Source organism: Tachysurus fulvidraco, chromosome 15 (assembly GCF_022655615.1).
Source record: "Tachysurus fulvidraco isolate hzauxx_2018 chromosome 15, HZAU_PFXX_2.0, whole genome shotgun sequence".
Lineage (NCBI taxonomy): Eukaryota > Metazoa > Chordata > Actinopteri > Siluriformes > Bagridae > Tachysurus > Tachysurus fulvidraco.
The window spans coordinates 7,548,051-7,571,585 of record NC_062532.1 but is presented as its reverse complement, the minus strand read 5'-3'; the positions used below and the strand labels follow the sequence as shown (position 1 = coordinate 7,571,585).

Genomic DNA, 23,535 nt, shown 5'->3' with positions numbered 1-23,535 from the left:
AACGACATTCAAATACTATAGCAATTTTTTTTTAAATCAATTCCTTAATTTCATTTAATTATGTGCTGTCTTCAGGAATAAATCTCACACTATGAGGTGACTACACTAAATTAGTGTTATACTAAGTATCTATCTATCTATCTATCTATCTATCTATCTATCTATCTATCTATCTATCTATCTATCTATCTCTGTTTGTCTATCTGTTTGTCTATCTTTTTAAGGATAGACCTGTACAAAGCCACTCCATGACCACATGGTTTGCCGGTGGCCAATCTTTTACGCAGGTATCCTGCACAGAGCCCTGACCTCAAACCCGCTGAGCACCTTTGTGATACATTGCAATGCAGACTGCACCCCAGATCTCCTCACCTGATGTCAATGATAGTTCTCAGTAATGCACTTGTGACATCTTTACAGCCTCACTCCAAAGTCTAGTGTAAAACCCTTTACAGATAAGTAGAGCTTATTATAGCTACAAAGGATGAATTAAATCATGAATGGATGCCCAAAAAGCAATGAATGATATGGTCTGGTGTCCACAAACTTTTGGCCAGATATCATTAGAGTTTTTCTTTTCCACTCACTACTTTGGTTTGCTCATTACATAGTGAATTGAATGTTACATGGGAAACTGAGCCACTTTTTTCTATGCAGGGTTACAGGGATCATGAAGTATATTCCTGGGGACATGGGACACAAGGCAGGGCACTATTGGACACACTCACACTCCCATTTACACACAATGGATGGATGAATTTAAAGACAGCACACATGTCTGAAAAAACTGGAGAACCCAGAGGAGAACATTCACGCATGGCAGAGGTGGGAACCTAACTCATAGTCCATAACTACTAAGCCACCTGCCCCAATTGAATAAACATTTAACATAAAATAATCACTATAAAGAAGAAAGGTTGGCACTGTGGCTCAGATGCCTCACTGCATCAGGTTCCCTGTTTTGACCCTGAGCTCAGTTTACCTTTTCTGTGTCCACCGATTTCTTCCCACCTTCCAAGGAACATTTAGTGGTGGATGCTCACCTTAGGTGTGAATGTGTAAATGCTTTTGCTTATATTGTCTCATTCGTGGTCTATTCCTGCTTCACACCAAATTCCATGATTTGGACACTGTCCTAGTAAGCACTTCTAAAAATATATATGAGTGGTGAATCAAATATGAATTGAATTGAATTTAAAACAATAATAAGTGAATTAGTGAGTGAAAAGGCATCTGTACTAATACTGACTCACTGTATGCAGACATCACTGCTGATGTAAATAACTTTAGCACATTCCTGATAAGAATGGGTTTATTAAAAGAAAAAATATTTTGCACACCTCTGATGTTATTGTATGTGTGTGATATGTTTTAATGTAGGATTGAGCTGTGAAAGACTTGTGTCACTGTTCTAATATTTCACATCCAGGTGACATTTTTTGCTTTATTACGGTTTACTGCAGGTTATAGACTTACGTTAAAGCGCCACCTTGTGGTCGTCGTAGTATTACAACTGCTCTACTAACCTACTACTACTACTACTACTACTACTACTACTATTATTATTATTATTATTATTAATAATAATAATAATAATAATAATAATAATAATAATAATAATAATAATAATAATAATAATAATAATACATATATTATTTTAGTAGCTATTCACAATCTTAATCCATAATTAATCGAACACATCTCAGATCTGAGATAGAGGAGAGTTTGCATTGTAACAAACATTCTTATGTAAATATTGTGGCAATATTATATTAACTCATACTAGCTAGGTAGAATGATTAATAAGCTTTCAGGTCTCTCAGGAAAGACCTGAAACAGCATGCTTCTCAGGATCTTATAAATAACATTTTATATTCGGCAGACGCCCTTATATCATCTAATTTTTTTAGAGCTGAGCAATTAAGGGTCGAAGGGCTTTGCTCAGTGGCCCAACAGTAGCAGCATGGTGGGATCGATCTCACAATCTTCTGATTAATAGCCCAACACCTTCACACTAGGCTACCACATGAACTTGCACCTCTGTTTGCTCTTGTAAGTGACTTGGCAATCCACGTAAGTGACTTGGCAAGAAGATTCTAGGGAAGGTAAAAATACACACAAGAATTGTATTCTGATGTTTCATAACTTAGTGTGTCATCTATTCCAAGTTACATGTACATACTACAAACTACATTTTAAGAAATACCTGTCGTATCTCCTGTAAAGCTAGCATGTGATTGATCATTGATCATTAGACTCGTACTGTGTATATTGTATCACATCGTCTGTATTGTCTAGTATTGTCTGTTTTGTCTTGTCTTGTATAGTCCAAGCTAAATGTATAGTATAGTGTTATTTATACCTGTACTTTTAAGAGTCACAAACAGCTGGAACCAAATTCCTTGTTTGCGTCTTGGCCAATAAACCTGATTCTGATTCGATTTTTTAACCTCTATGTAAAATATTCGTGTTCTTTAGTGTTTTGCTTAAAGGCACGGACGGGGTTCGAACCCGCGATCTTCGGTTTACGAGACCGACGCCTTACCACTTGGCCACCGCGCCTTACAAGCAATCGGGCAAAAATCACCTCAGTTCAAGAGTTAGTCACGTTCTTTCGTTGAAATCAAACGCCTCCGAGATGCATACAACATGACAAAAAAGTGGTAGATTGTATAAGACATTGTATAGAGATATATACGTGATACAATACATACATTAGCTAGTGGTGCTTCTCTTGAGCTCGCGCGTAGTGTGTATGGATAATATTGAGACATGGCCAGAGCGGTGTCATGACACCGCGCATGCGTGTTGTAAAAATAGAACAGCTGATGTACAGTAACAGCTGATGTGCTGTTTGTTTGCCATGCTTAGGTGAGTAAAGAGTTTATTCTTCATTTTTCTTCGTCTCTGTTATTACTCTGTAGATGTAAATAAAGAGCTAATGTGTGTGTGTGTATATATATATATATATATATATATATATATATATATATATATATATATATATGTGTGTGTGTGTGTGTATGAATGCTAATTCCTGAGATCTTTAACGTGTGCTTATGTCGATATGACGTTCTTGTTTATAGTACAACAAAATCAATTCATATGTATTATTGTTTTGTTTTTCAGCAGGGGTTTTCAGCTCCAAACGAGATGCTGAAACTCCTGAAAAGCCTTCTGTAACACTTGATAAGGTGGAGCTTTTACGGTTCTCTGCAACACATTGTGTGTGTGTGTGTGTGTGTGTGTGTGTGTGTGTGTGTGTGTGTGTGTGTGTGTGTGTGTGTAGGGAGGGGGTTAAAAGACTGAACCATGAAGTTGATAGTGGATGTAGTGTGGATGGTGTGGGGCATTGGGGCATCTGTATACGATTACTTCCACACCAGTGCCATGGAGGAGAGGATCCACACGCTGGAGAATGTTCTCACCATCCACCAGTTCCTTATTGTGTTCCTCACGGCAAGCCTCGCCCTGCTTATCTCATACATCATCTTTAAGAGAAAATAACATGCCAGAAACATTCTGTGAAGCTTCAAAGAACCACGAGACAAACACCATGTTCCTCTGTGTATGAGGATGACTCTATAGATTTTTTTTTGTCAGATTGTCTGACAATATAAAAAAAATTATGAGAAACGTTTTCAAAGTTTACAATGTTGTATTCAAAGAACCACTGCATTGCTAACATGTTTCTACAGAGAATGTTTTGTCTACTATGTTTATCTTGTCATGTTTTGTGGAATTTAGGGGATTGTCACATAACTGTGATCTCTATCGCACTACATAACTACTATTGTACTACAGCTGCTAATCAGAGCTCTCAAAAACAGTTAGGTTAGGGATATATCAATACATTTTTTCCCTTCAAACCAAGTTCAAATACATGTTTTTTTAGTACTCATCAATACGGATACTGTAACCTACTTAGAGTATTAATCATTACTATTAAACAGGATCTTTAATAGACAATATGAGACAGGCCATCTTGAGTTGGCTGATGTTTTTCGGAGCTCATTTCTCGCCGAAGTGAAGTGCTCTCGCTCAAATTTTTACACCTTGTTCTCATTTTTAATAATGACACTGTCCGATCTGTGCGTTCAGCTCAGCACTTTATAGTAGTTGATATTTGATATGATAAAAATAATTTTAAAATATCATTTATAGGTTACTTGTATTGTAAGTAGTATTTTTAGATTTGGTTGGTAGTATTCATTGAGAAATATATCCAGATTGCTATCATTTTTTTTCATGAGCACAGCTAGGTTTTATCACGTAACAGCTGAAATTGGGCTGTTACGTGGCTTTTTTTCTTCTTTTTTAAAAATAGGTAAATGAGCATGGTACCAGAATACCATGTGTGAGTTGTCCATCAAATATTACTGTGTAACTCTTATTCATTATTTCTTTCATTTAAATAGACAAACTCAAAACTATTAAAACTAAGTATTAAACGTATCCTTTCACAGCTAAACAAATCCGGCATAATTTACTCAGTTGTTTTTATTTTAGAATTAACTGCTCTGTTGCACAAATTTAATGCAAATGATTAGGATATTTCAGTGTTCATTGATATGACATAATGGTAAGGAAAACCATTATGACTATTTTAATACAAAGGAAACCTTCAGGCCTTCTCTGAGACTTGAAAATGTTGCTGCTTAAAAAGATTAGCACAATATAAATACTTTATGCCATACAGTTTATTTGAGTTAGTTGGAGTCAGAGTTAGTTTGCATTGGAATGTCACTTGAGAAACTGTCTAAGATGAAGTGTGTTTGCAGACAAGCTATGATACAGGAACATGAGGAAAAAAGATGCACAGAAATAAGTTAAATGAAAATGAACATAATGGTTGGAGGTCAGTTTGGTGGTACTGGTGACTGCTTCAAGGTTTAAAGATGACTAGATGGTTTTTTCCCCCATATATTATACATAGATTAAACTTACACATGTTTGTTCAAAATGAGCAAGATGTTAATAGTGAAATTAATATCCCATTAAAGATTTTTCTTCTCAGGTGTAACACTAAATCCCTTTATAACAGAATAGATTTCTGGTACTTTTGCTGTTTAATGTTTTATTATTTTATATATATATATATATATATATATATATATATATATATATATATATATATATATATATATATATATAATTTTTATTTTATTTTTTTTTTGTGGTAGAGTACCTGGTAACAATAATAAGTGTCTTGTAGTCCAGCAGGTACATGATGTTTTACATGTGCTGAGTCTCTACACTGTCATTCTTTAATACAAATTCAATCAGTTTGACATTTAACTTTTTGTGTGATTGTTTGATATTTCGATAATGAAGTGTATGAATGAAAGACTTATTACAACACATTTGTTCTATGTTGTATATATTGATTGTGTACTATAACATATCAGATCACAAATTAATAGAAATGTATTTTCTCATTTTAAATAAACAGAACATCCACTTTTACGGTATACATTTTATAAACTTGTTGCTGATTCTCCTTTCCCGTAAAATAAACCACAAAATACTACAACATAAATTCCCTTAAGATGGCGACCAAGTGGACACAATCAAGGGGACTTTAAGTAAGTGCAGTAATGAAACGGGCCGCTAAAAAACGGAAATGAGCTCCGAACCGCTCTACAAACTACAAGTCCTTTGCGATTGGCTATGGCGATGGGCTCGATACCAAACCGCTACATGGTCCCTGTACGTGCTCACTCGATACACCCTGTATGTAAAAGTGACTTGTGCGCCCTATCTAGTGCACTAGTGTGTGAATTGGGACCGAGCCACATCGTGTTCGCAAGCGCTGCGCCGAGTTGGGCGGGATTCAAGACGCCACCAAGTTTTATATTTTTAACGAAATGTTTTGAATTAATAATTTATCGTATCTATATATAAAGGCAGTAAGAAAAACCCCAGGGTGCTTGAATAGCCTGCTTTCGGAAACACGGTGTTGTTGAATTGTTTAAAAATCGCCCACAGTGTAAACAGAGAATTTGGCATCTACCTGCGTTTAAACCTGAATAAACGCTAAACAAAGCGAACGCGGAAAAACATCTCTGTAACATTATTCCTTTGATCATTGTCTAACGCGGCTACCATGGAGACGAGCGCGTGCTGGCGGAAACACTGTCACCACTAGAGCGCTGCCTTTTGTTCAGAGGAGTTTGTGTTGGATTCTGTCACAGTGTCGGTGTTTCTGAGCAGGGATAATGGCACCTCACAAGCCCGGCTCGGATCCCTACAGATCCGCAAAAACACACGCCAGCAGCCTGGGCATGAGCGCTGCCAGGAGACCCAGAATGGAGCATCTCCAAGCGGATCACGAGCTCTTCTTACAGGCCTTCGAGAGTGAGTCTCGCGCGCTCGCGCTCATATCTACAGAAGCTAAACAATTCAACTGTGTTTAGATCCGGAGATTCTGAGCTAATTAGCCGGTGGCTAACAATCCTGTTCGTTTCGCCTTTTACAAACGGTCTTTCTTTGCTCTTTTAACACTTGTGATCATCGCCTTCCTCTCGCTGTGTAACATTCTTGCCTTTATTTACTGTAAAATGTCGAAAACAACAAAATATATTTTTTTTATACAAAGTTGTGTATCAAGCTAAAGGGAGGACTAGCTAGCGGAAAGTAAGCCAGCATGCATGTCTGTTTAAATAACGATTTTTTACTAGTTTTTGATAAAGCAACAACGGAGTAATTCTTTACTTTTGCTCTTTTGCTTTAAAATAACACAACAGGTAAATTAAGGGGCACGTGCAATTAAAAGAAAGAAAGGACGAAAAAAATAAGACGGCACGTGCGTTCGGCGTGTTCCACATAATGTTGTCATTTATGTGTGTTTAAGTGAACTCTCTCTCTCGACTTACTCTTTTTAAATAAACGAGAAGGAGCACAAATGTTTTCTCGCATTTTTTTGTATCTTGTACAGCTGAAACTTTCTTTAAACACCACTGGTTTAAGGCGCACGTGACCCTTTTATGACGGAGTCTTAAGTTTAAGACGAAAACAAGCACGTGACTTTCACCTGGACACGCAAATATAGGGTCAAGGTACATAAACCGGACCAAGGGTTAGTTTTGAGCAGTGGTGTCCAAAGTATTCACATTCATTACTCGGGTAGAAGTATAGATACTAGGGTTTAAAAAGACTTCTGTAGAAGTTGAAGTATCATCTCGAGCTTGTAAGTGAAAGTGTAAAAGTACTGGTTTCAAAACTACTATAAAAGTAACAAAAGCTTAGGCTGTGCCACAGGGGCCTATTGTGCACTATCAAACCTCATCTAAAAACATATTCTGAAGACCATAATGACTATAATGTTATATTAATGACACTTATATTTCAACGCCCATTGAAAAAGAATGCATTTTCGTACAATGCAAATACATTAAAGAACCATATATGTGTACTACTGAGCTGTATTTTATGGAGCAGAAGATACCACTAGTTGGCTATAAGTATTGTAATGGTGCAAAAAAGTCAAACTTCAGAGGCATGTCATCAATAACCTTTACTGAAACAAACACATTGGTCTTAAACAACAACAGGGTAATCAACATCAGTTAAGCACAGAACATGCGACAAAGAGTTAGCAAAATTTTGTTCATCCACAAAAGCAGCTGGTTCTCAAAGTTCTTTGAGCCAATGCATGCTCTTCTTGGCCTGAAGATCAGCCCTGCAACACTAAACAGTCTTTCACAGGCTGCTGAGGCAGGGAGAGCGTATTAAGTTTAAGTGATAGCTGGCACACAGCTTGGAAGGACTTCAATACCTCTACTGTGTCTCCTGGGCACCCCAGGTACGCATCCAACTGCTGGGTTGTTTCAAGAAGGCTGGTCTTCTTCATGGAGGAAAAAGATATAAAGAATAAAGAAATTCATACAGATTTAATGAGAGAAAATGTTGACAGAATTTTTCTTTTTGGGTGAACTATTGCTTTAAAGATGTTTTGGGACCACAAGCAGCTGCTGCCATGACTGAAAATTAGCAGTAAAATCATTTTAAACAGCATTTGGCTAATAGTTGGGCCTATTACCTCTTTACAAGGACCCATAGGGCCCCATACAGGCGCGTTCACTCTCGTACACAGACAGGATCATGACTATCCTTAGTACATACCTTATCAACCAGCTGTAGATTTTAGCTTTGCACAATTGCAAATATTGCATATAGTAACAATATAAGCTCAGATAACATTTGGTTAAAGTTGAATTTCAAATCTCACACCGAGCCACCAAACTAGTTTGCAATGTTGAATCATAGCCTATTGGTAGCAAGCAAACCATTGGCATGTACCCAAGTTTGCCACAGCAAACATTGCAAATTTATCATTATTAGTACGTTACTAGGTCACTACAATATTGTCAATAATCGACTGATAATAGCAAAAACTATAGCTTTGCACAATTAACTTACAAATATAGCAATAATTTAAGCTCAGATAACATTTGGCTAAAGTCGAATTTCAAATTTGTTAATAAGTGACTGATAACAAAATTTCTGCTTACCTCAGTATGCTTTTTTTAAATTAGACGGCGAGTTTTTGAAAACCATTAGCTCGTGGTATTTGGGTGCGCATAGCTTACAGCGCATGTGCAATGACTTATTTTTCCATCCAACCATTTAAAACAATTCTTCCAGGTACAGCCATGGATGTATAAGGGTTGGGGTCGGTTGTTGTTCCTGGCTACCAACTTCCTCATTGGTGCTGGTGCTTTGTTGTTGAGACGTTGAGTTTTGAGCCTCTGCCACGGACATACTTGGCTCCGTCTGCTATGTCCAGCGTTGGGGTAACTGAAGTGTCACGTGATTTGTGTCGTGCAGGTGTGTTGGGCCGCGTACAAACCAACAGGGTTTCGGAATGGTATATGTTTATACTTCTCATCCAATCATAATCAAATTCACTCTATCCGGATGGCGCGATTTATCTTGATAGGTTTTTTTTTTATGAATACATGCTGAAATGAATTAGAATTAACGAGGCTATTTTTAAAATGTAAGGAGTAGAAAGTACAAATAATTGTGTGAAAATGTAAGGAGTAGAAGTAAAAAGTATGCTAAAAATAATTACTCTATTAAAGTATAGATACTCAAAATTTCTACTTAAGTAAAGTAATGAAGTATTTGTACACCTCTGGTTTTGAGGGAACCTTTTGTTTTTCAGGAAAGACATTGTATATGTACAGAATGTGAACCCTTGAGGACAAAACCTTAGTACCTCTTTTTTTCCTTATTATTGCAGGAAAGTCAGTTACACATAGGAAATGTTAGGATATGCCATAATTTGTTGGTTGTGTTCTTTAGATAACTATCAGAAGTATCTCCATAGATTCATAGATGAACTTCGTCGATATCAGTCCATGACAGTTATACAGTACCACAGTTAAGCCATAGTAGGATTATGTTTACCAAAATCATACTTGCCAATACGATACAATAGTTACCAGAGTACTGTTACAATTACCACAGTCAAACCACATGTAAACATACTATACCACAGTTAAACCGTAGTCGTATCTTGTTTACTGCGACATACCATGAAGTACTGGAAGCATACTTAGCAATGTGGTACTAGACTAAACCATAGTAGTAGCAATAGGTCCATAGATACATATAGTGTAGTATTTACCATGAATTACCACAGTAAAACCAATCTTGGACATATTGTATGATTGGTAAACCATAGTAGTACCTTGAGTACCAAGTGGTACTGTAGTAAACCCATAGTTAATCCACAGTATTATGGTTAGCATGGTGTGCTGAAGGAAAGCATAATATATCATAGTTAAATCATGTACCACAGGAAAAAAGAAAACATACCATGCCATACCATAGGTAAATCACAGTAGTACGTGACTGGTAAACCGAGTTATGATAAGCCATAGTGAGATTTATTCACACCACTATGGGAATCAGTCATAAACTAAACAGTAGTGCTGATGTTAACATTTTCAAAAAAAAGATATTCACTTCTGCTTTCATCGTCATTCCTTTATTCTACTTCCTTGTTTTTAAACCTAAAATTTCAGTGACTGGACACATCGCTCCTAATGTCAGGAGATAAGGATGTAAGATTGAATCTTGACCGTGGCACAGCCATCCATGGCCAAGAGACCATGAGAACAATACTGGCCTTGCTACTCTGAGTGGGAGGGATACCATGAAACTATCTCCTGTCAATCAAAGATCACATTACAGTCATATTGTTGAATGTTCGACTCGTATGTTGACTATTAAACTCTCTTCATCTCTTTTCAGAACCAACTCAGATATACCGATTCCTTAGAACGAGGAACCTCATTGCTGTAAGTATATATGATCTTATGTTATACGCAGAAACTCAAGCACAGCTAAGAAATCGATGAGACACGGCTGTATTTAATGATTCTTAATGTTTCCTTTCATTCCAGCCCATTTTTCTGCACAGGACCCTCACGTACATGTCCCACCGCAACTCACGAACTAGCGGCAAAAGGTAACGGGACTTGATTAGTAGCTTGGAGCAGAGCTGGTAGGTTACACAGTAATGAGGAAGCATGGTGGAATATGGGTAATATTGTAACATGGATCCAAATACTGAAGATTGAAACACTTTTCTAGCCATTTTTTTCATAATTTTGCTGGACAAGTCGGGGGATGGTGAGTTTTTTGTGTGTTCAAGCTAATAATTTTTTTAGTAGTAATTGCACAGTCGATAAGATGTTTAACAACCAGAGAAGAAAAAACAGCACTGCTTTTAGCTTTTGCAAACTAAGTGGTGTAACTTAGTGGTGGTGTAAAACTTAGTGGTGTAACACCATGTTATCTATGGTGGTGTAACATGTTAGAGTGGAAAGCATTTAACTCTGAGGTGTAATGAAGTAACTTACGTGTTCAGGGGAACAAATGCAATAAGACTTTATGGGACGAGGTTGATCATCACATGCATGTTTTTTGTACATACATTATTATATAGCCTTGTAGCTACTTGAATCTTTTCATTAGGTTTCTGATCTAATCTAGTTCTCGGCTATATAATCACAATGGCTATATTGTCACGCTTGTATACATGTATAAATGATGAACTGAGAAGTGAATTTGAGTAATACAGCACACAGTAAAGCCCTACACTCTCTGCCACCTGTAGTATCAGCACTTCTGTTGCCATTAACAGGCAAAACCACTAACCGACAAACAAAAGCCTCAGGAGTTGCAGACGAGGCAGTCTGCGTTCCTCATAGCTACGTGCAAGAAGAATTCAAAGCTGCTTTCATTCACGTTACAGTGAAGTCACTGAGTAACGATCATAACTCGTCACGCGTGGTAATATCGGCAAACGTCACCTCTTGAAAGCGAGATGTGTTTGGTGTCTAAACAACACCGATTTCTCAGCGCAAAATACAAGGCATTGAGAATTCCATTCAGTTCTATTTAAGATCCTATATATAACGGCTAAATGAGCAGCCGAACACTTGGGGACATGCTGTTTAAAGAAATTAATCATTAAACGACTGGTGTGATTTTATTAGCTACCTCAGTGTTGAATGTTTTTTCCTCAAACACCATGTCCATGACGTCCTGTTATAAAGCACTCACACTGGAATCCTTTTGTTATTCCTTTGTTTCATACCAGCTTTTTTTTTTTTATTTGTCATGCACGAATGTAGAGCATCTGCTATAAAGTTGTTACTACAGAAAGGATGACGGATTAGACGAAGCAGGTGTAGTTTTAAGGATGAAGCCTCAGTGTTTCGTGTCTTCCTCCTTTTGTCAGGAAACAATTCAGTGTGGAAGATCTGCTCTTCAAGGTGGAGAGGATGAAGACTGAGCAAGAGGCACACAAGTAAGCCGATCTCGGCTTAGCCAAAGTCGATTTATTTTAAAATAAAGGTGTTTGGTATGAAGAATTTGATGCATGTGGTTTACTTGTTCCTCAGCTTGGCGTCACACCTGCAGCTCACCTTCACTGGATTCTTCCATAAAGTTGGTAAGAGAAGAGAAATCATAAGATCTGTGTGTGTGTGTGTGTGTGTGTGTGTGTGTGTGTGTGTGTGTACCTGTCTAGTGAGTGATAAAACAAATTTGGATTCAGGACACAATTTTAACAAAGAATCCACAAAACCGCTGTCTCTCACTGTGTCCCTCTTTATCTTTTTTAGGGAGTTCATGTGGATAATAATGACATCATTATTTGTTTCAGATAAGACACAGAACTGTGAAAATGAGGAGAGCTCTGTTTCACTGGAGGTGTTACTCATTAAAGTGTGTCATAAGAAGAGGAAGGTAAACGCGTTCACACTCTCACCCACACATCACCATGTTCCAGAGAAGGCTACATTTAAGTACCAGTGTAATCAAAATTAGTCTTACTTCTGTGTGCTTTATTCGGTGTGTATTTATGGGAAAACCTGAAGATGTTTTGATGATTTATCGCATCCACACGGCCCCTGTATACAGCCTGTAGTTATTGCTCTACACTCACAGCTCACTAGTAACGATCTTACACAATGTTGGTTGTTTACATATAAGTGTATCGACATCGGAGTCCAGACAAAACTCCCTTGGATCCAGCCATAACATCATTGTTGCTTTATGAAGGTTGTGCGTACCACTGTGTAGAAACTTCAGGATAAATGTAATAATCACACAAACCAGGTTGAACGTGGCTTTGGTTACGAGACGAGAGGTTTATCTGGATGCTTTTCATGCTGTACATGTTTGCTGCACAGCTGAGTCAGTGTGTGAATGTTCCAGTTTGATAAATTATGTGATTCTGTCAACCCCTGGTGCATTTGTGTTCATGTCACCTTATTACAAATATACATGCAGTGTCTCACAGCGTGCTCCTGCAACTCACAATAGACACGTGATGGTATCATCAGCTTAAATCTAAAAACCTACGTGGGCTGTTTTACTTCCTGAACAACTGATTTGGACTGTATTTGTCTCTGTCCTCACCAGGATGTGAGTTGCCCCATAAAACAGGTGCCTACTGGGAAGAAACAGGTGCCGTTGAACCCGCGAGTAAAGACGGGGACGTGGCCGACCATCACGGTGACCAATCAGGAGTTTGAGCCCAGTAACAGCCACATGGTGAAATCTTACTCACTGCTCTTCAGGGTCACATGTTCTGCAGGGAGGGAGATCAGCACCCGAGACAACAGTACGCCATATATATACATATATACACTCTCACACACACTCTCACACACACACACGACTCAGGCCTCCCCGAGAGATCATCATTACGGTGCAGACCATGAATGATCTCCGTTCCAAACATGACTCATTATAGCAGTGTTTTGTTAGTTATTATTAAACAGGAAAATGTTTAGGTCAGAAGACAGCACAATGTCCCTGTATTGAGAAACGAACCAAAAGATCTTTACATTTACTCAAAATGTATTCATAATCAAAGTCTAAGTTTCCTTGGAGCTGACAAAAGTACACAGATCTTGTACGCCATGCATCATATCTGGTTATAGTGACAGTAGTAACTCGCTGTGGGACTGTTACTGTTACATCAGTGTGTGCTCATTCAACGTGTGTGTGTGTGTGTGTGTGTGTTTGTGTGTACAGACGTTGATGAGATACCTGGCAGGAAGAAGCGTTACTCTTCTCACCAAGATGACGGAGAGACAACATTTGTAGCACAGATGACCGTGTTTGATAAGAACAGGTAGTGTGTGTGTGCGCATGTGAGTGTACATCTATTGAGTTTAATAAGTGTCATTTCAGAGCTTGACCACTCTATATTAGTCTACATTAGTGAGTGTGTGTTTGTGAAGGCGTCTGCAGTTGCTGGACGGTGAATACGAGGTGTCAATGCAAGAGATGGAGGAGTGTCCCGTCAGCAAGAAACGAGCCACGTGGGAAACCATTGTGGATGGGAAGGTGTGGTGATTATTATTCATGCATCGGTATTCAAGTCTTGGGTCATAAAGAAACAGTGTGTCATGTTAGTTTAGTTATTTTAAGGATCAAATCCGATGTAGTTTTAATCGTAAGAGGACTGTATAAAAACATGGCCCTGTATATCAACCTGCCATGTCTGTGTGTGCCGTCTCTCAGTGGGTTCCTCCGTTCGACACGTTCTCTCACGGCCCGACTTTGCAGTTCACGCTCCGCTGGACAGGCGAGGAAAGTGACCTCACGACGCCGCCGGTGACTCGACCGCTCGCTACACGCAACACACACACTGGCGGCAGCGAGAACCAGAGGACTAACACACCTAAACCGTCACAAACAGTAGGTATGGCGACAGTAAACTTTCCTATCATGATACTCACTATAAACTTTGATTTCTTACTTTATTAGTAGCCTGTAGTGCCACATTAATGCTGATATATCTGGGGTTTGTGTGTGTGTTTTCTGTTTTTAATCCAGCAGTTAAAGATCCTGTAAGCTCAGATGCACTGTTGCGGAAAGAGCAGCTTCATGTTGAGCCTCGGCAGAAACTCCGTGTTTATTATCAGGTAAAGACAGAAAGACTAAGAGAATTAATATCCACACTCGGAAGCTCATTCTTCTAGCTTATCATTTGTTTCACGTGAAGTTCATTTATCCCAATTAATGGAGTACAGCAAAAGCCCTTGTTAATAACATGTTAACAGATATTGTTAGTGTCCCACAGAAAGAGAGACGAGGCAAATAAGTAAATACGGTTTAACTTATGTGCTGCTGTTTGCTAAAAGCAGTTTTTATCTCTGTTCTCCGTGTAGTTCTTGTATAACAATAACACGCGGCAGCAGACGGAGGCTCGAGATGACCTGCACTGTCCCTGGTGTACGCTTAACTGCCGCAAACTTTACAGCCTCCTCAAACACCTCAAACTGTCTCACAGCCGCTTCATCTTCAACTACGTGGTGAGGAAAAGAACTCTAGCAATCTTTACCAGAGTGCAATGACTAAACCTGTAGTTAAGTGCATAATATTTTGGATCTGTTATTTTCACATAATTCAATTCAGTATATATTCCTGTCGAGCATGCCAGAGATGACAAAGAAAATGAGAAATAGTGTACAGTGTACATTGTGTACAGAAGGCTAGCAGTGACTCCAGCAACCTGCTGTGACTAAAGAGGAGCATAACATAACACAGACATGAGCCAGCCAAAAATCTGAGTTCCTCACAATATGCTTTCCTCACATTACACTGCAGATCTGCTCCTTCATCTGAGATAAAATATTTACAAAAAGCTTAAATAAGCAAGACTTTGTGTCTAACGGTTCCTTGTAACTGATGGTTGACTTGTTCAACGTCAGATGTTAGCTACAGAACCAGCTACCCTTGATTATGTACACCAATAACAACGTGTAATAAGTTTAGGATGTCTGTCGGTGAGGGCACAAGCCGGTGGTGGAGACTCAATTGTTAAAGCTGCTTACGTAACAGTCTCTCCTCCATAACTGATGCTGTGGTCTGACTCCAGCATCCTAACAAGGGTGGGTATGTGAAGAAAAGCTCTATATGGTGCAAAGGCTTCTTCTCAACTCATGGTGCCATGGCTGACTATTTTTAGCAAAGATATTTGAGTCATTCATATCTAAAATCCTCAACATGTCTACGCTGGATTTAACCCCTTTGATGTGATGTTTGCTCTTAACTCTAGCTAGCATGTTTTTCAAAACATGGCCTGTCTGCTTATATTATGTTACTTAGCTAATTATATTGCAAATTTTTAATACATTTGTTTATTCATTTACTGACAAAACCGTGCATTCTGAATATTGTAGTATATCAGTGAACTGCTCAGAGTTGCTAAATATTTGCAATGTATAAAGGATTGGGAAGTCGTGGCCAGAAGTCTGACTCCTAACCCTAAGGTTGGGGGTTCGAGTCTCGGGCCGGCCGCAACCGAGGTCCCCCTGGGAGCCGCAGCATAAAACGGCTGCTCACTGTTCCGGGTGTGTGTTCACGGTGTGTGTGTTCACTGCTGTGTGTGTGCACTTTGGTTGGGTTAAACACAGAGAACAAATTCTGCGTTTACCCTGGAGTATGGGTCACCATACTGTCACGTCACTTTCAGATGATGGAGAATTTTGTCTGTCGTTTGACATTAAAACAATGCGCGTGTGTTGAGCAGGATCACCCTAAAGGAGCTCAGATTGACGTGTCAGTGAACGAGTGTTACGATGGATCCTATGTTGGAAATCCTCACGACCTGCACTGCCAGCCAGGCTTCGCCTTCAGTCGCAACGGCCCTGTTAAACGCACCTGTGTCACACACATCCTTGTATGCAGGTCAGTTTTGTGTGTGTGTGTGTGTGAGAAAGATTAAGACTGTACCAAGTCCAAGTCCAAGCAGATCTCTTGAGAGCTAAAATGAATGTTAGCTAACAGGGGGAAAAGTTGGGCAAGTAGCTAGTGTGTGGGTGTTTTAGGAAATCCCGTAGAATAATCAACAGGCTTTGTAATTGATTTGAGCTGTTATAATAGCATGAAGATGATCACGGTGGTGTGTTTGCAGGCCAAGGCGCACAAAGCCGAGTCTCTCCGAGTTCTCCGAGTGTGACGAGGTTCCACTGGAGCAGAGGAGGCCTCTAGTGAGTGGCCATAACCGCCTTTACTTCCACAGTGACAGCTGCACGCCTCTGCGTCCTCACGAGATGGAGGTGGACAGTGAGGACGAGAAAGACCCTGAGTGGCTGAGGGAGAAAACGGTCATGGTGAGGAAACGACACTTACCCTGCCTTCACACAAGCAAAAGCGACAAGTGCATGACAGAGCTGTGATTTCAGAGACGTACAGACACTGACACGGAGCATTTAATTTCAGGCTTTTTTAATTATATGCAGAAATTATGCAGTGTATAATGAGTGTACAATCCAAATGATTTGTTAGATCAAGCATTGTTTTTTTTTTTATTATTACTAGTTAAGTAGTCATACTGTTATATAATTAAAGCTATAAAAGAAATTTATTTATGATATTAGACTATTTAATGGCATAACATTTTCTTCTACTTATTTGCTTCATGTCCATCAACACATTTTATACAAAGCTCAGTGAACAGCATTCCATGGACAACGAATGCTGTGTCTACGGTAGCGTCTGGGAGATGTTTTTCCAGGCTGATAATGATCAGTGGTGCGTGCAACTGATCTGAGGATAAACCAGTGTTTCCCAGAATAATCTTCCATGGTGTGCAGTTGGCTGTAGAATTGGCTTCATCTTCATGGCTATCTTAATACTATCAAAATATTTTTAAGCTGCTTTCTGTTCATGTTATGTTCACACATGCAGCAGTTTTATTTCTTTATTTAATAAGTGCATGCCTATACTCGCATGATGGTGTGAATGCAGCCTCTCAATTAGAATTTTGGAAGCAGATGGAAGTAAAAATGATGGCTGGCTAGTTAGCAATCTGATCTGACTCGGTTCTACACTCCGCTTTTGTTGTCCCGCTGTAGCAAATCGATGAGTTTACTGATGTCAACGAAGGGGAGAAGGAGGTGATGAAACTGTGGAACCTTCATGTTATGAAACATGGGTATGTATTAGTATATTAATAAATATTAAAGATACAAATATACAAAAGCTCCCAATCCAATTAAATGTTTTTTCACCCGATTTGATGATCGTTTCATTCAAACATACCTGTCAGGAAATGTTCAGCAAGCCAGCACTTGAAGTTAAAACCCTGATTTAAACCTCATCCTGTCCTACCTTAAATAATGCCTTGTAATATTCTGCAAGGCGTCTCACTGACGTTAATCCAATTTGGAACACCACCATGAGCCCTTCAGAAAGGGATGAATGGACAAAAGCCATTAAAAGCTCTGAAAATCCGATTTTGAAAAGGGTTTTAAACATCACAGACATTGGGAAATGTTATGAGGCGAATCTCAATCCCTGACTGGCTGTGTTCCCAATCAAGTGACTGTTTCAAATCAGGTTACGTGCTGCCTTACTAATGAACACGATGAGGCTTTTCTAAATGTCTGACTGTCTGTGTTCCTAATCAAGTCGAGCACTGGCTAACTGAAGGTGACACGGCCCCACTGAATGCCTGGTTATTAGATCAGGTATCAAATGTTCTCCTTTCCTCCCTTTCTCCTTTATCAGATTTATAGCTGATAATCAGATGACTCAGGCCTGCATGCTGTTTGTGGAGAACTTCGGCTCTGTGCTCGTGGAGAAGAGCCTGTGCCGCAACTTCCTGCTGCATTTGGTCAGCATGCACGACTTCGGGCTGGTGAGCACACAGACCATCGACAGGGCCATGGCTCGCCTGCGCCAGTGTAAACCGGCGGGGAATAACAACAACGCAGAACTGGCAGTGGAACACGCCTGAAACCTGGCAGGACAAAAACTTTAGATAAACTTTCTCAGACCACAAAACCTGCCAGACCTCTGGATGCCAGATCATTAGTTTTAACAGATCCGCTGATTCATTGGAGATAAAGAACAACGCCGTGCTTTGAAATAAACATGGGTGCTATTTTTGTACCTTTTTCTTTTTTTTTTTTTTTTTGGGGCGCCAATTTTTTGATGGAAATATTTTTAATATATTTTAAACAGCGTGACAAGTGGGGGTAAGACCTGGCCAATTTGGCGACTTTTATTATTATTAGTTTTTTTGTTAGCTGTTTTGTATAATTATTTTGTCTGATGCTATTGAAACTGTGTGTACGTTGTGCGATGTGACAAAAAATTGTCCTGGTAGTAAATCCGGGGTTCAACAAGGGATGGGCTTGTGTTAAATTCGCTTACATATCATGATGTTGCCTCTTTTTAGCTCAGTGTCCAGATGAGCATCAAATCCTGCTGTGTAGTAAACTATATAAAAGGAGCAAACTGACTACCTGAACACAACACTGCACAAACATTAGTAGCATGTTGAGTACCTAGCTAGCGACTTTGCACAGTAGCTAGCAATAGACAAAATCACTAGCATGCTCGCTAGTGGGAAAGTCTTTCTGCCTAGCTGGAGGTTGAGCCAAAGATGTAAACAGGAATTTAGTGAAGAAGTCATGATCTAGCTTTGTAATTGGCAAATTTAGTTCAAGCCCCATCCTTGATGATCGGTCAATACATCACAAACAAAATTAAATTTTTGGGAAAATTGGAAGACGTGTGGGTGTGGGTGGGTGTGTGTGTGTGTGTGTGTGTGTGTGTGTGTGTGTGTGTGTGTGTGTGTGCTGGAGTGAGGGGTCTTGTTTAACTGATTAATAAATGAATAAATACAATGTGAACAGGGGCATCATTTCCTAATAGTCCGAATAGTTACGTTTGACAAATGTTGTGGCTTTTTTATTTGAAAGGATGTTGCTACTGGTTGATAATTTGCTTTCTGTGATTGCTAAAGAAATGTGAGAGAAGCTCATCATAATTCAGGGTAATGCAAAAAAAAAGTGGTCGTCTCCCTGTAGTGGTGTCCGAGCTGGAGGTCTGCATCAGGACCTGAACAAAATCTTATGAAGCTTCCACAGTAAACAATGTTGTTGTTTTTTTTCTTCAACACTGTGAAGTATAGGATTTTAACCAGCGTCCTGACCTGCAGCAGGCTAAAATATTGAGCTGTTGAACATTTCATATGAGGTACATGTTTAAAATCAGGCAGGTGTTGCACATGCGTAGTACAAGTCAAAGATGTGGCACAGAAAGACTGATTGATTTGTTTTACTTTTTAATCATGGAGTTGGTAAATCTCTTACCCTTGACCTAGACATGTCTGTTAGTCAGTTCAAAAGAGGAGGATGTATTCTCGGTTCTCTTGTAAATGACTGACTTAGCTTGTTAATTAACACATTCTCACACCACACTGTGGTTACAAGGTGCTGAAACTGAAGTGTGAATGTCTGTAACTGTTGCACTGAAACCAAGTGGTACATAACTGGGCATGTGCCGGTAATCGATACACCTTATAATCATATAATCTATGATGCCGTGAAATATCTGCATGAACTCTCTCTCTCGCTTTCCGTTTGGAGTATATTTTCCTTTTTTGTGCTGTCATTGGCTAGCTTTTTTCTAACTGACCTACCTAGCTAGGTAGGAGTCATATATGCGGTCTGTCAGCATTGCGTTATAGGAGTTAGTTAAACGTAACTACACCTTTCATCCTTTTACCCTTCTCACCAGTTCCTAGCTTGAATACCAAATAAGAGTTAGCGCTTGTTGCAAAAAAATAAATAAATAAAACAGCACAAGTTCACTTGCTAGGTCTCGGTTTCAAGTTGCTAATTGTGACCAATTTTTTCACACGCTCTAATTAGCTTAACGGTGTAGGATTTTAAACTGAGATGATGAGCGCTAATGAATGCTAGTTACTTGGCTGCACTTTCTGGTAGTCTAGCATTTAAAGATGTTGGGCATCTATCACAACCATACCTGGTGAATAACACCATTTAGAATTGTTCTCCAGTTAGAGTTGCTCAGCTAGCACAAGTACAGCTTTTTGTTGAAAATTTAAGTCTACTTGAAGGTGGTGTTCTGAGGTAAAAATGAAGGCTGGCCAGTAATAATAATGGCTAAAGCTAAACATTTTGATACGACAATTAAATATCGGCACATGCCTAAAGCGCGTGTGCGTGCGCGCGCACACACACACCTGTACATATATACATACAGTACAGGGTAACACAGCCTTGTGAGCAGGGGGACACCTTGTAGAAATGTTTACACTTGGTTAATAAGTACTTTATGCAGGATGCAGTCTTTGTGTGGATATTTTAGTCGTGTGGGGTGGTTTTTTTTTTGTTTTGTTTTTTAACAAATTAGGAATGCACTGATACATATTATTTTTATTTTATTATTTTTAAGTTTGATGCTCGTTTCTGCACATTTAAATTGAGTGGCAATAGTGTAGCATAAATACAGGACTTGCTTAAACTGTTGTTTATGCCCTATTATAGTTACATTCCAGTATGTGTAATGTGTGCGCATCATGAGAAGCACAGATCTGTTGAAACATGGAAAAGTCCTAGCCAATGACAGCTAGAGGTAAACATCATATCACTGTAGCATGCAAGAAAATGAAGAGTGGATCAGATCAGATCCTGTCCGATGTCTTTGTTCCATGTCAGATCAGTGCATCTGTAGTGAGAAGTGCAGGGTTTTTTTTTTGTTTTTGTTTTTTTCTATTTCTGTTTTAAATAGCAGTTTGTTTTTCTTTCCTGCTGATTGTTTTGATTTGTTTCCAATGTATTTGTGTTGTTTTACTTTGCTTTAACCAAAATGCAGTGATGCGCAGGTGCTGTTAATCAGGTCGACGATACAATCACAATATTCTGTGACAATACATGTACAATCTAAATATTCTTTCCAATTGTCTTAAAAAATCCTTATTTTGGATCAATTTCAAGCCTAGTTTTTAGCAGAGAAGGCTGTTCCGTATTTTACTTTAGACTGAAAAAAAACACAGACTCGATGCTCCTGGTGCAGTTAAACTAGTGATCATTTCACAAACCCTGATACATTTGGAATCTTGTATGATCTTAAGTAAACTCTGCCCACAAAGGAAGCATTTTCAGAACATGCATACAAGACAGACAACAAGACCCATGTGATCTTAATTTTATTTTGTTTTTAATTACAGTTTTTTAAATGTTCATGCTGTGTTCAAAAAAATTCTTACTGCTATAATTAACATAAGCACAGGAGCTCTCCAGTTTAGTGCACGCTAAATATCACTATTTTGTTGTGGAGCTGATTAGCGGCACATAGCTCTACTGTACACTTGGGGAACAGATGCAAAAAGTAAATAAAAAAGGATTATATCTCATGAGAAGGATGAGGTTTTTTCGATGATGTCGACTTCATATACCAAAGGGAGCGAAGCTACTGTAGTTCTTTGAAATGCTTTGCATCCATTTTTGAAGCTTTGGCTTTACTTTTTTTTTTTGCTGGATCTGTGCAGGAGTTCTTAAGTTCTGGACTGTAACTTGACCAGTTAAAAACATTTTTCAGACAAGTGTTGTTTGCACAAGATACAGTTGGCCATGGGGGGATGTATAAAGAGCCAGCTTGTTGGTGCTTTAGTTCAAAAAGAGTTGTTTTGTTTTCTATTTAAAAAAAAAATAAAGGATTTTTTCATTGCCAATAATCCATGTTGCTTGTTGATCATTTTGACTACAAGTGGTCACAGAGTAAAGTTCATGGCTTGGGACTACGCACTTGGACAACACACAACACTATAAACAATTGGAGCTGTTATATTTTGGTAGCTTTCGGTATGGTTCTTTAAATTGCTAAGAAACCCTTTTCATGTCTACTAAATGATTACTAGCATTTAACTGTCCGGTTAATTCCATTTCCAGTTAGTATATTCATATGTACTCATGACACCAGAGGAAATAAGTATTGTTTTTTTTTTTTTTTTTTTGTTAATGTACTCCAATCATCCATAACATTAAAACCACCTGCATAATATTGTGTAGATCCTCCTTGTGCCACCAGAACATCTCTGACATGTCGAGGCATTGACTACAAGACTGATGCATGCTGTAGTATCTGGAACCAACTGCTTTTCGTTTAGAAGGACAAAAATCTACATTATCCACTACATTAGCAGTGTGGCAGGGGGCATTATACTGGCCCCAACCATTAGGGAATACTGTTGCCATGACTAGGCATAGGTGGACTGCAGTGATGTCACATCTACATGAATGCCAGAGCATTACAATGCTTCCACTGGTTTGTCTTCTTCCCATAGTGCAACCTGGTGCCATACACCAAGTTGATCCATCCTGATACTCTACTTCTGCATGGAGCTTCCTGCTCACTGTGGATGGTCCCACATGGAAACCCTAAAAATTTCCATTTCCCATAACCAATTTATTCCCAAGCCCTTGCTTCAGTGAATAATCTCACCAGGATACTGTCGAGCTGTACCACTTAAGAACTGTTGCTAGAATCATAAACACTTAGTCCAGTCATATTAATTAATAAAAAGCTACACTGACCATCCTTTCAGCACACTTAGTTGGGTTTCGTATTGTCTAAGCTCTTCTAAAGCTCTCATAATGGTTCCTCTCCAGATTTCTTTCTCCCCATAGAGTTTTTCTATGCAAATTTATTTCAATCTGATTTATGGTTGTCTCTTTTTTCAAGCACTATACAAATAATATTGAATTGAATTGTTTATTAATTACTGGCAAAATATTCTGCTTGTGCTCTAACAGGTGTATTTAGAAGGCACAGACACAAATGAGGTACAAAGAGGATATAAATTCACTGAACCGTTACAGTCTGATAAGTGATGCCACACGTCTGGTCACATGTTCAACAGCATTATAATATCTAAGTACCTTTTAGAAGTTTTTAAATAACTGAATTAGTTTTTTTTCCCCTCCAATACTGACTCACTGAAACTGTGTTTTATTCTTCTGACTCCTCATTCCGTAAATGACAATTGCACATCTTTTCACAACTAGCAAATTGTCCAATCTTGGAATTTAGCATTTCGGCTACGGCCACTAATCAAGAATGCCACCATTTTAAAAGAATTTTTCTCAAAAAGCTCTTAAAATTGAAAACAATTTATTCTGCTAACCAGCTAGAATCTTGTACTAAACTTCGACTTAGTATGACAAAAAAAAAAAACAT

At 38.7% G+C, this 23,535-nt stretch overlaps 1 protein-coding gene, 1 long non-coding RNA gene and 1 other non-coding gene across 4 annotated transcripts; 2 read left to right on the top strand and 1 right to left on the bottom strand.

Moving 5' to 3' along the window:
* Window positions 1-2,403: 2,403 nt before the first annotated feature.
* Window positions 2,404-3,306, top strand: LOC113659244. The gene is made up of 2 exons (XR_003444605.2): window positions 2,404-2,871; window positions 3,130-3,306. It is a non-coding gene; the product is annotated as an uncharacterized LOC113659244 (long non-coding RNA).
* On the bottom strand, window positions 2,491-2,562 carry trnat-cgu. Its single transcript has one exon. It is a non-coding gene; the product is annotated as a tRNA-Thr (tRNA).
* Window positions 3,307-5,782: 2,476 nt separating the features above from the next.
* suz12a (SUZ12 polycomb repressive complex 2 subunit a) lies at window positions 5,783-22,033 on the top strand. Of its 2 annotated transcripts, none has more exons than XM_027171925.2 (16): window positions 5,783-6,357; window positions 10,264-10,310; window positions 10,416-10,480; window positions 11,759-11,827; window positions 11,922-11,971; window positions 12,185-12,267; window positions 12,946-13,147; window positions 13,564-13,663; window positions 13,773-13,878; window positions 14,056-14,236; window positions 14,374-14,459; window positions 14,706-14,849; window positions 16,070-16,227; window positions 16,454-16,652; window positions 17,397-17,476; window positions 18,052-22,033. In XM_027171925.2, the coding sequence occupies exons 1-16, from the start codon at window positions 6,219-6,221 to the stop codon at window positions 18,278-18,280; spliced, it is 1,938 nt and encodes a 645-aa protein (XP_027027726.1). In that variant the 5' UTR covers window positions 5,783-6,218; the 3' UTR covers window positions 18,281-22,033. The 2 variants fall into 2 exon arrangements, with proteins under 2 accessions (XP_027027726.1, XP_027027725.1); XM_027171924.2 differs by having other exon boundaries at window positions 14,371-14,459.
* Window positions 22,034-23,535: the final 1,502 nt, after the last annotated feature.